At 37.0% G+C, this 13620-nt stretch overlaps 1 protein-coding gene across 2 annotated transcripts in view; it reads right to left on the reverse strand.

The window, feature by feature from the left end:
- Positions 1–9803, reverse strand: part of LOC121407155 (b(0,+)-type amino acid transporter 1-like) — a 30583-nt gene extending 20780 nt beyond the window's left edge. For both annotated transcript variants that reach the window (XM_041598099.1, XM_041598098.1), the window contains exons 1-2: positions 9698–9803; positions 888–1044 (exon numbers count right to left, since the gene is read on the reverse strand). In XM_041598099.1, the coding sequence (XP_041454033.1) occupies positions 888–995 (108 nt within the window). In that variant the 5' untranslated portion in view covers positions 996–1044; positions 9698–9803. The remainder of the gene's footprint in view (positions 1–887; positions 1045–9697) is intronic.
- Between the last annotated feature and the right edge of the window lie 3817 nt (positions 9804–13620).

Below are 13620 nucleotides of genomic sequence, written 5' to 3' on the forward strand. Positions count from 1 at the left end.
GATTTTTTTTCCGTAAAAAAGTAAAATTCGCTTATATCTACATGCACTACCAGTGTGGTTACTTGTGACAATCAGGTGCAGCGTCACAGGGGTCAACAATAAGGGGGAACTACCCTAAGATTATTTTAATATACTTCTTAATTTCGTCTTATCTCCCCCATTCCATTCATTCATTTATTCATTCATTCGTTCATTATTAATTAATCCATTCCTTCCTTCCTTCCTTCATTCATTCCTTTGTCCATTCCTTAATAATAATAATAATAACGTTTTATTTACCCAGGGTAGCCACTTCAGTTAGGAAACTGCTCTACCAGCGGGCCCTGCATAACATAACATGTTATTATTACCCTTCTCCAATCTAAATGCTGAGCGCCTAGCAAGAAGGCAGAAGGTCCCATTTTTATAAGTCTTTGGTATGACTCGGCCGAGGATCGAACCCACGACGCTCTACCGCTGAGCCACCATGCCCGGTGATCATTCATAAATTCATCGTCTTTGTTGCCATATTCTTCTTCCCTTTTTCTTCCTTTTTTTCTTCCTCCTCTTTCTTTCCTTCTCTTTTACACTACCGCGCATACACCCAAAGTTTAACGATCAGGCAGGTTCAGGTGCCGAACGTTTCCCCAAAAGGCCTATTTGATCATCAGAAAAATGCATCTACAATTTCTTTCACAAAAATAATGTTCATGTGGATCAGAAATGTATAACTTGATATTCAGCCCCCAGTTGTAAAATTAACATTATTTTCAGCGTTGCATACAAATATTAAAAGCCGCCAAATTAAAACCAAGTTTCCATATATGCCTTTTAGTTAAATTAATCCATATTATTGTTAGAGCTCTGCAATACTTACTGAAAATATCAAAAGTTATACACATTCTCACCTTGCCCTTTGTTTCTTCTTGTTCTGTCACGTCTCCGTTTCCCATTTTCTCCTCATGCTTCTCCGAGTTTTCACTCGTTTTATTTGTTTTTCTCTCCCTCGTCTCCATGACTACGGATGGGCGTTATTCTTTTTCTGATGATGCAATATTAAGTCATCTGCAAAGTATAAAGTGAATGAAAGTTTAACTTTACACCTTAATGACTACCGTCAAGAGGAGTATTATTAAAGGTACGGGACATGACTATACTCAGGGTCTTGGGTAGAATTTTAAACTTTAAGGTGCTAACTCTACCCAGTGTTACAAGTGTGACACTGACACTAAGAGTGTGGGGGTATTGTTCCTAGGATGTCTAATATGAGTTCAATACCCTCGGCTTGGTTCCAGTATAATATACACCCTTAATGAGATATTATACATCTGTCTTGAACAATTAATCTTATCAGTCACGGGTTATAAGTGCTCGTGACAAGTGCGAGGGGTATAGCTGTATAAACAACGATGCATGTTAAGAGGTGATCATTAGGAAACAACGCGATAACCCACCATTGACATGATTAATGAGATATGTTCGAATTGGAAAACATTCAAGTGTATTGTGATGTATACAGTAAAATATGTTACTGCAATCATTAGACTCAACCAAAAAACCAACGACAGTTTAATTAATTTTGCCAAAATTTTCATTGGGTTCACCCCCCCCCCCTTTCCCCGCTACTTCTTTTCGCTTCCTTTTATAACTCAAAACTTTCCTTAAGAGTATAAAGAAGGGGTCGAAGATTTAGGATACCTATGTAATAGATTTAGGCCTTTATAAAAGGTCAAGTCCACCCCAGAAAATTGTTGATTGAATCGATAGAGAAAAGTAAAACAATTAGCATAACGCTGAAAATTTCATCCAAATCGGATGTAAAATAAGAAAGTTTTGACATTTTTAAGTTTCGGGCATTTTCCACAAAAAAGTTGTATGAACAACTCAGTGAAATGCAAAGGAGAGTCGATGATGTCCTTCACGCACTAATTTCTTTTGTTTTTTATTGTTTGAATTATACAACATTTCATTTTCCAGATTTGACAATAAAGACTTACTTGACTTTAATTACAATAGACTATTGAAATAATGATAATTCCTCATGTTCAGGAAGGAATAAAATTTTGTCTCATGACAATGGGGAGAAATGAAATTTTTCGTATTTCATATAATGAAATACAAAAGAAATCATGAGTCGGTGACGTCACCAGTCTGCTCATTTGCATTACGGCCAGGATGTGCATAATTACTGTTTTGAGAAATTTAAGATGTCATAACTGTCTTATTTTACATCCGATTTTGATGATATTTTAAGTGTTATTATTGTTGCTTGCTGGATTATTTTTCCTGTTAATCAAATAAACTTTCTATACCTGTCCTAGGAAAAATAAAATGTCCACGAGAGAGGTCGCTAAATCTATAAAAATGAAACAAATCACAGTAACTGAAAATTTATGAGTAAATAAGAATATTGGAATTATCATCCAATTTATTCATACTAATTGAAATAATTTAGGCTTTGGTTCAATTATTTCTGAAGGTGTATATTTATGTGAGCCATTACTGATAGACGGACATGGCCTGATTATACATTATGATGTCATGATTTAGAAACGATATTCTTTTTCCGTAATTTGAATGTCGTATCCTGTTACAGAAACCTCGATGTCAATTTCAAAAAACAGAGTAATAGGCTCGATAAGTTTTATTTTATTGGTACATATGCAAACAAACCTCTTTTTATGATCTATTTTATGGACTCATTAAGATGATTATATTCAGTGTTCTAACTTCTATACACTGTGTCCGAAAATAGTAACGTATAGGGAATATCAACAGTACAAAGTTACCCCGCCTCCCAGTGGCGTACCTGTGATTTTCCGCAAAAAAAGGTTTTCAATCGTACCCGAACAAATTTAAAAAGCAAAAAAAAAAAAAGGTCTTCAAGCTCGTCAGGTGGGGGCAAAATAGGTATTCAAGCTAGTCAGGGGGGGGGGGGCAGGGATATGTCTTTTGTATGGGTTGTGACTCGTCAGGGGGGGGGCAGAGGGGGCAGACTGCCCCCTCTGCCCCCCCCCCCCGTAGGTACGCTAGTGCCGCCTCCTGAAAATGTTGAATACTTGCTCCATTGCTCCACCGCTTGTTTTCAATTTTGTTTACTTGCTATACTTCTTTTTTTCATGCAGTATGAACATAATGCAGAGAATCTATATGAAAGATTATTTTGATTAGATACTTATAACTCAGCTCTTTCATCGTATTCTTGAAGAACTTGCGACAGGCAACCTGGACGCCAGAAAAGGGGGACAGGGGAAAAAGCCCCCCCCCAAAAAAAAAAATAAAATAAATAACAATAATAATGAATGAATAAATAACTAAAAATAAAATAAAATAAATAAATAAAAATTAAGTGTGGGGGCAGTGTGACACAGTAGGCCATATATTTGGCATTCAATTTCGATTGATTCATTTACTGACAAAAGTGTGCGCATAGAAATTTTCCTATACGTGTCTAACAACTTTTCAGGTCAGTATGATAAATATCAGCTCGCATGGAACCTTTTAATAATTACAAAATAGCGGTTAGAGTTAATGTTCCGTTTTTAGGTGTGAATATAAAAAGAAAAATGAGCTCGCTTTTCGCGCTTGCTTTAATTGTTAAGTTTATTCTTCATTACAAAAAATTACAGTTATAGCTATACGATAACTTTTGTCCGCATTACTGTCACCTCATAATTTATTGTAAAATTGGTTCTGCTTTGGCTTCTGACTGGTCCAAAATTTTGTAACCCCCTATGTGTTTTATAAGATATTTTGATATAGCATGCAAGGCATTCATACACCACAAGTAGTAGCCTTTTTTCACATGCAAAAATAAGCATTTTAACATGTTTAAAAACGAAGAATTAGACCAAGAATCTAAATTCAGTTCCCACCCGCCGACTAATTTGTTTGATTTCTAAAAAACATTGTACACCTTGCCCCAAAATTTTATTCAACAGTTGTTTTTTCCGCATTCGTTTTCTTTTCAAAACATCACACTCCATGTTATGAGTAAGCGCAAACAAGAAAAAAATGGCATCTCTTAATTAACTTGCAAATGATACAAGTGTAATTTCATCATGAAAAGTACATCATGTGATTTATGAATGAATAATACAACATAATCGTATATATCTCACTATGTGTGCCGGTCAAAAATGCAACTCGAAAAAAGGGGTATTTATATAGGAATGACTGAAAAGGTATTTGTACGTACACAGTTGACAGCAGGCGCGCCGGAACACTTTCAGTTTTTTTTTTGGGGGGGGGGTCAAAATCCCGAAGGGGACACAATATTTTTGAAAGCGTGAGATACGGAAGCGATCGAGCGGGATAGGGTGTCGGATCCCCCCCCCCCCACGGTAAGAACTTTGTGTAAAAAATTAGTGTAAAAGTTGCATTTTTTTAGAGTATTAAAAAATAAATTTCTTGAGAATTAAACAGTCTTGGAGTTCTTTTTGCTCCTTCTGTTTCCTCCCTTCTGACCCAGACTGGTGTTTCTTCATGATCAGGGTCGCAGTTCCAGCAACTTACGAGCCTTATTGCAAACTCAATTGTTTCAAACCAATGTAATATAGGCCTTTTAAAGATTTTAAGATGACAAACATGACCGTACGCAGCCGGGGGCCGACGATCGAGAGGGCAAAATTTACAAAATTCACCAAACGTGTGCACGAAATCTTTCAATTTTATTTTAGAAATTAAATGCAAAATCTCCCCAATCACCATGGGCGGAAATCCCAGGGGGGACAGGGGGACGCGTCCCCCCTACCATTTTGGAAAGGGGGTACATAATATCAAATGTCCCCCTACTATTTGTGCTCTTTTATTATGGAAAAAATACATAATTTAAAATCGAAATTATACACATGTATCCTCGAATTTCGAAATATATATAAACAGATAGTTTTTGTTAAGAACTTGGATAGGAAAAGAAAAGGCATACCGGCCCAACTATTCTCGAACTCGCATCTAGCCCTATATGCCAGCCAAAGAGTGATGACATTGATGACATCGATGGCCATTGTCAATTTCATAACTAATAAAAATGAAGAAAAAAGAAAATCGCCTCTGGATACTTATAAGTAAATTTAGTGCATAGAAGGTAGACGAGAATGTTCCATACCCAGTAAAATCATACCTTTGTTAAGCCAATTCACTTTCCCTTTATTCCAAATTTACTTGGAATATAAGAATATTTTCATTGTTCGTGTACTCAGTATAAAGAATAGTTTTCATGAGTTATGATTTATCCTTCACAGTGAACTTTAACTATGTTTCATCCCCCAAAATTTGTTTTTAAACACTCTATTAACGAGACTTATATTCCATTTTTACACAAAATTCCTGTCGTGGGAGGGGTCATCATAGGTAGATCAAGGGGGCGAAGCGGCGGAAGGTGAGGCGAAAAATAAGAAGAGAGATAGGACCGGGAAGAAAGTTGAATGATGGAAGGGAGGGGAATAATTGGAAAAAAGAAAACTTTCAGGTCATAGTATAAAAATAAAAAAATCGCTCGCGCTTTGCATAAATACACAGCCATCTCTTTATTTCAAAACGTGCTTGATTTTTTTCCTCTTTTTAGATCGAAATATATAAAATCAAATCATTTATCTAAGAAGATATCCATCTTTTTCATAATTTGTAGGTTTAGATATTAAAAAAATAGCTTGCCATTCGGTTTTAGTCTGAAATGTATTCATTAAAAGGTTAAACGTTATCACACTGTAATAAGATGGAAAAGGGGCTTATCAAAAATATGTTTCACAGAGGAACTGTTCGTCAAAAGACGCGAGGCTTACTATGATAATGTAATTGCCCCGTTTACTTTTGTCCTTAAATAATTTATAATTTTTCTACTCTCAGGGGGGCACATTGGGGGGCAAAATCTCGTTTTGCCCCCCCAAAATTTTATTTATTTTTTTTTTGGGGGGGGGGCAAGTGCCCCCCTGCCCCCCCGCTTCCGGCGCCCTTGGTTGACAGTCATTATCTTTAATTAAAATTTGAGTGTAGATTCTACCTTTGGCCAGTTTACATAATACTACAACCTGTTCAAGTTTTCAAAGTTTCCACTATTGTCCTATACAAAGTTTGCAGTGTTCATGCAGGAAGAATTAGTAAGGGGAAATAATTTTGGTTACACTTCGTAATTCCGAAGCTTCGTAATTTCGAAGGTTCTTTATTCCGAAGGTTCGTAATTCCGAAACACGTAAATTGCCTATACCTCGATGTTCGTTAATCCGAAAACGAAAAAGGGTTCGTTAATCCGAACATTTGTGGCGTTATTCCGACGGTTCGTTATTCCGAAGGTTCGATAATCCGAAAACGAAATAAGGTTCGTTGTTCCGAAGGTTCGATAATCCGAAAACGAAATAAGGTTCGTTGTTCCGAAGGTTCGTTAATCCGAAAACGAAATAAGGTTCGTTGTTCCGAAGGTTCGTTAATCCAAAAACGAAATAAGGTTCGTTGTTCCGAAGGTTCGTTAATCCGAAAACGAAATAAGGTTCGTTGTTCCGAAGGTTCGTTAATCCGAAAACGAAATAAGGTTCGTTTTTCCGAAGGTTCGTTAATCCGAAAACGAAATAAGGTTCGTTTTTCCGAAGGTTCGTTAATCCGAAAACGAAATAAGGTTCGTTAATCCGAAAACAAAATAAGGTTCGTTAATCCGAAAAATGAAAACCGGGAAAGCAGAGGCAAGGGGGAGGGGGGCGGGGACACTGTTGCCGTTCAATTGTTATGAGGATGGGAAGGCAAGGGCGGCCGAACGAATTTTCGTTTGGGGGGTAAAGCCAAAAAATGAAACTCATACGTCAAAATGGACACTTTGGTGATATTTTCCCCTCAAGATTATCATCTGCTTGAAATGATTAAGTAGAGAAAAACCTTTTTTGAAGTGATTTATTATTATGGCAAAACGTATATTTAGGCTTTATTTTTCGGGAGAGAGTGTAATGAGCGAGCGGCTTGGTAAAACAAATTCAAAGGTGAAGTTGTAAAACGTTTTTTGGGGTCAATTATTCTTAAAATGGCATAATTGCGAGGTGTTGCGAGCGTGAATCACAAGCTAAAACTTTAGGGTATTTCAATAAAAAATGAAAATAAGTTTTTAAAAATCCGAGCAGATTTCTGCTGTCATTAAAAAGATGTGCATCTAACTAAAAAATTAACACGAGCGCAAAACGCAGCTTAAACATACTGACCAGAAAAGGAACCTGTTAAAGAAAGCATTTAGTGACCTCTTTAGGATGCATATTTCACCAATCGAATGAGAGTGCGAAGCGCAAGCTGAAAATTTGCAATATTCCAGCCTGAAAACTTAACTTGTATACTTTAAAAAGAGTATTTTATTTCGAAAAAACACGAAAAACCGCATATTTATTTTTGAAAAAGGAACTTTCCCATTTTGGAAAATATTCATTTCCCTGTTTTTTTATTTCATTTTTGGGGTGCAAGTGCCCCCTGCCTCCCTCCCGGCGGATCCAACTTTCGTCAAATAGGGGGGGGGGCAATATTTTTTTCAGCCACATTTCCTCGATCGGCAGCTTAAAGTTGATTTTTGTTTGTTTCTTTGAAAGGGTAGTCCTAACAGTCAATAATTAGCTTTATACTTATAAAATAAAGTAAATATGTAATAACATGATAAACCATTTTTAAATAATGCGAGCGCGAGCTATATATATATTTTTTTTAATATGATGGGCAATATGTTTGTGATCTTCAAAACGAGATGCCTATGTAACTAAATTTAGATAATAACTGCGAGTAAGATCGCAAACAGAAATTTAAAATATATAAGCTCTGACCTGATCTAAAGGGGACATTTAAAGAACTTTTTGCAGTTAGCCATGAAGACGATGCGTGTTTCAACCAGTGGCGGCGGAATATATTTTCCTGGGGGGGGGGGCAAAGCCAAAAAAAGGGGCCAATAGGGGCAATTTGGTGCAAACGTATATTTTCACCATGAGATTATCATCTGTGTAAAGAGGTTGTGTGTTTTGTAGTAATTGAATTGAGCAAAAAAATTTAAGTGATCACTGATTGATAAATTATATATTTACGTTTCATTTCTGCGAGCGTAGCGAGCAAGCGGTTTTGGGGGAAAGAAATCAAATCTGAAGATGTAAAATTCGCCTTTTTGGTCAATTACTGTTAAAAGGGCATCCTTGTGAGATGTTGCGAGCGAATCACGTGCTCAAACTTTTGGAAATTTCATGTAGGCCTAGAATGATAATAATGATATAGATATTATTTACCCAGGGAAGCCACTTCAGTTCTGAAAACTGTTCTCCCAGCTATTATTATTTTTTACAAGAATGCTTAGAATGTCCAGTTTTCAGGTTGGAAAATCAGAAAATTTTGGCTCACGTTTCTCGCTCGCATCAAGTATTGTTTATTGAGGAACTCATTCTATTCCTGGTTACAAAAAATATAAAATGTCCAGTTTTCAGGTGGAATATCACAAATTTTAAGCTTGCGGTTCGCGCTCTCATTATTTAGTTCGTGAGATATATATTCTATTCATGAGTCACTAAATGCAGTCCTTAAAAGATTACTATAAACAAATTACAGCTCGCCCTCGAGTTAATTCTTTAGAAAGATACACATCTTTCTCACGATTAAAAAACTGCTCAGAATGTTTAAGTTCACGTCTTGTTACATGAAATGTCTACTAGTTTGAGCTTGCGATTCGCGCTTTCAACATCTCACAAGGATCATTATTATAGTATTATTTTTATTACCAGCAGAAGCTGTTATTAAAAATGACATCCCCTCCAATACAAATCCTTTTATCTAGAGGTTACTCGAACGCGACCAACATGACCAACACACTTGATCCCGTGCATCTTAAAACCATTTGCTTAGGCAGCAATTGCTCAGATAAAATCGAAATTAGCCTATGCTTGATCAGGGCGCCTATTCTTAATGAAATACATGCTTTTGGCCACAACACATGCATGTATCATCGATCGTCATTGCATAATATCGTGTAATCTTGTAATGACAACACCGTTTTTGTTACCAAAATGAATAATTTTTCATTTTCGGAAATACGAACCTGGTTCAATTTTCGGATTAACGAACCTTATTTCGTTTTCGGATTAACAAACCTTCGGAATTACGAACCTTATTTCGTTTTCGGATTGACGAACCTTCGGAATTACGAACCTTATTTCGTTTTCGGATTGACGAACCTTCGGAATTACGAATGTATGCGATAATTTGTGGTTAAAGGGTTATTTCGTTAAAAAATTACACCGGTTATTACAAAACATTGCTATTGATTGTTTCACAATACTTTCATGACATCGACTCCACGACTACAAATAGTTTTGATATTTGTATCGTGTTGTTCGATTATTCTGCAAAGCGTAGCGAGCAACGATGCGAGCAAAATTCGTTACTATACTGCATATCTTTTAACTTGTGCAAGGTGAGAGAGTAGATCACTTAGCTTGGAGGAAGTATGACGATTTTGATCAATTCAATTCTCTATCGTGATGGAAAACAAAATATTCAGAATATATTTTTCAATACAACACATAAAAGAACCATTTCAAGGAACTCGTACGTATAATTATGTCAAATTTTCGCTTTGATGACAGAACTGTTTCCCAAAGTCTATGTTGAAAACAAGGTAAAGAAATAATCTTATAGTAATCAAAATAAAATAAAAACTAAGCAGCTGAAATGATAAATTATGTAGATGGTTGAAAGAGGTAAAAGGAACTATACTTACAAAAATCTTTCCTACATGATCCTACACAATATACTAACTTCCCTTAAGTTCCCGATATGTCTACCTCTAGTCCACAATCATTGCTGGTTTGGTGTGAAGTAATAATGTTTGCAAACAAATGAGTTGGTCACCGATGGGCGTATTGGATGTACTTTGGACTATATTTTCAGGAGCAGCGACCTAGTTTACACCGGGAGTTTGCATCACTGAATACATACACCAGTGGCAGAGGGTTCAGGTATGGGTTGTTGAGCAAAGTAATTAATGAAATTAAATAGGTAAATCAAAAGGGGGCTTATTCGAACTGAAGCCCATGACCAGGCAGAGTAGTTAATACTGTAATCATTTTGCACCACGATCTACAACCAAAATGTCTTGTAGGGTCTAAAGGCCTATATTCATTATGATATTCGTTAACCTAACTTCAACGTTAAAGATAAATACTGAAATTATTTGAACGCGATTTTTTTGCATCCTCCACTTCCTGGGGAGTATTCCAACCTTTCCCCATTTAATATCAGACAACCACTATACAAAATAATACCCCTTTCATAAACCCCATTAAAATGAATTAGGCGGCTAATAGCAGCATAATTTGGTCGTAAAATTGGAGGAGGACAAGAGTTATCCGCATTACTCTGATGCTGCTATTATCCGCATAATAGCAGCATCGGGACAAGATTTTGAGTTTATGAACGCATTTCCAAATTATGCGGATAATTGCCATGGTGCGGTCACAAGGTCACCCTTTTCCAACACAACCGCATCGGAGGGGGCGTGTCCAGTTGTCATGGCGATTATCCCCCTTTTTCAGGACGGGCGCTCGTAAAAATAATGCGGCTTATTTTCGGAGTTTATGAACGCAATTTTTATTGAATTATCCGCATTACTCTTAGGCGGCTAATTGGAGGATAGGTTTATGAAAAGGGTATAAGTATCCTAACAGCTGTTTGGGTATCTATTCGAATGGAGAGTTTTCGATCTTGCCACAAAGTCTTTCCTTGGGATTCGAACCTCAGACCTCGAAGCTCAGTTTGTAAGTCTTCGTGGTTCAGTCTCGTGACTTATTACCACAACACTTTGATTAAGTTGCTATTACGAGATCATTTTCATACCGGATGCATGATAATTTCAAACTGGATCTTATCAGAAGAATGTATAAGGTAAAGCTGAGGTACGAACTCGAACCTGTACATCAACTAGCGTACCTAAGGGGGGGGGGGGCGCAGTCCCCCTGGCAAGTTACAACCCATGCAATGGACGTATCCCCCCTGACGAGCTTGAAGACCTTTTTTTTTGCTTGTCAAATTTTTGGGCGGACGGTTTGGCCCCCCTGTGGAAAATCCTAGGTACGCCACTGTGTACACCTCTAAAATTTGGGAGCCAGGTTAACTGTGAACTAACTTTCATAAGTTGGGGGTGATAAACTGAATAATTGTTAAGCTTCCGTCCACCCTGTGGACTTTCTCAATCCAATTTATCTATGTTAATGAAGAAAATTGACAAGAAAGTCATTATTCCCTTTAGTCCGTTTATCCTCTGCACGAATAAGCCGCGTGATATGGCATGTCCTTCGATCGGTTGCTGAACTTGTACACTGCATGCCGTCATGCTAATCGTATCGTGGAAGTGTCAGGATGACTTTGCTAGATAATTTATTCAAGGATTCAAGGATTAAATACTAGCAGTGTTTTTAATTGAAATATTTTTGCCTTTGTATTATGTTACCTTAAGGTCGTACGCAGCAAGGGGCAGTATTCCCCAGAAATTTCGAAAACATGTATTTTTTACTGAAAATTTCCACAAAATTCACTAAAATCATTGAGCACGAATCCTTCAATTTCACTTATGGCTAGAGAATACAAAGCGTCATAAGACAAGATCGTGGTCGCTTTGCTCCTTGCGCTCTGGTTTCTTCGAAAATTTGTATGTGCCTTGCCCCCCCCAAAAAAAAAAGTATGCGCCCGGCCACGAATTATCTATACCATCTGCTAGTTACATGTATGTTCGATATTATTTTTATGAAAAAATATATTTATATACCACTTCGAACTTAATTGAATGTAAATTTCTAATTATCATGAGGGGTGAATGGGTAATGATGCGACAGTGACCCTATTAACTTATTCTCTTTGATTGATATCAAAGTGAAGCTGAGTAGTCTCGTAGTTTTGTCGTATTTTCCTGTAATACCGTTTCCACTGTCACGCTGATTTGCGCCACGATTGACACGGTGGTCTTAATCGTGGAGTATATCGTGATTGTATCATATCAGTCGTGGCAATAGTATTGATCGTATGAAATTTTTGGAAAGGGTAACAGATTTCGCGATTAGTTACGAAAGGCCGATTGAGGCGTGGTAAAGGATCACATGACAGTGAGAACCTCGTTCCCACTGCCATCACACACTTAATACGATTGGTTTGCGACCTGGCCGATTTTCTAATATAAACCTATATAGCAGAATTTGAAGCCGCATGGAATATTTTACTGTGCATCATGCAAATACTTATGTTCAAATCTGTGACTATGATACCATCCTTATTAGAATGAAGGCGAATTTAATATCTAGTCGTAATGACGTCTTAATAATCATACGATTGGCTACGATTTGAAACAAATTTAGCATTTACTCCACAATAAAGGCTTGTAATAATTCAAAATTGTTATACTTGTGTTATCTTATTCATTTTGAACCTCAAGTAAAAAGATACTTTTCATTTACATTTTCAGAAAAATGAGCTAAATTCGATTTAAACAAAAATCGGATCGTGGACCAGTCGTATATATGTAAGCTGAGCGGTGGCCTTAAAGCTTATGGAAATTGAGATATGAAGTCATAAACTTGTACAACAGATAAACACAAATGATAATTAACAGAGTGAACCCGGAAAACCAATGTACAGAAGAATAAGAAAAGGTTGCATTTAGAATAGAAACATAAAACAATCAAATAGGAAACACTTAATTGAGGTTAATTGCAAATCTTCGGCTCCACGACGTTTGCTACGGCAACAATAATGCTCCGCTGCAAATTCCACACGTTAATGGAATGACCAACTTCAACCCCATATCCTGAACCTAACACTAAACCAAACATAAACATAACATTATGTTGCATATACTGTAGAGCGCTTAGAGACTTCTGACAAAGTAAGTATTGAGCGCTATATAAGCAAGTATAATTATCATTATTATTATAAAACTATTGCAACCCTTACCCTATATCTTAGACGAAATACAGACCAGAGCCCGGAGGGGCCACTTACATTGACGAGTGGATACCATGCGCGACCCAAAAAACACGTAAAAAGGATGTCTTTTTCACGATAGGGCACGTTACGTACGTAACGTGATAAGGGTGTCAAAAACACAAAAATAATGAAAAAAGGGTATCTATTTCGCTAGGAAAATTACGTGTTTAGGGTCTAATTTGCGGGGATGATAAAACAAAATTAAAATGTTTTATAAAGGATGTCATTTTTGCCCCCAACACTTCGTGTTTAGAGTCCGATTTGCGCGAGGTGTAGAAGTGGGGTCGTACTAAACCAAATAAGGTAAAGCCGACGACCGAAGGAACCGTAACAATAAAACATTCCTGTACTTGTTTAGGGGTCCATTTCAGGGAATATTTGCCAAGAGTATCGTTTTTGTTTCCAATACTTGTTAAGGGTAGGGTTTCACACGCCAATACTTGTTAAAGGGTTCATTTTCAGAATATGGAAATTACGTGTTTAGGGTGCTTTTCGAGACCCCTTGGTCGCGCATGGTATCCACTGACTCGTGAATGGAAGTGGCCCCCCCGGGGACCAGAGCAAATTTCATAGGAGTAAATGTCGTGTCACCGAAGAGGTAGGATCGAGATCATCAAGCTTTTGAAATTAAAAAAAAGTGGCTTTGAAGTTGAATTTTGATTGCAGGTA

This window comes from Lytechinus variegatus, chromosome 2 (assembly GCF_018143015.1).
Source record: "Lytechinus variegatus isolate NC3 chromosome 2, Lvar_3.0, whole genome shotgun sequence".
Classification (NCBI taxonomy): domain Eukaryota; kingdom Metazoa; phylum Echinodermata; class Echinoidea; order Temnopleuroida; family Toxopneustidae; genus Lytechinus; species Lytechinus variegatus.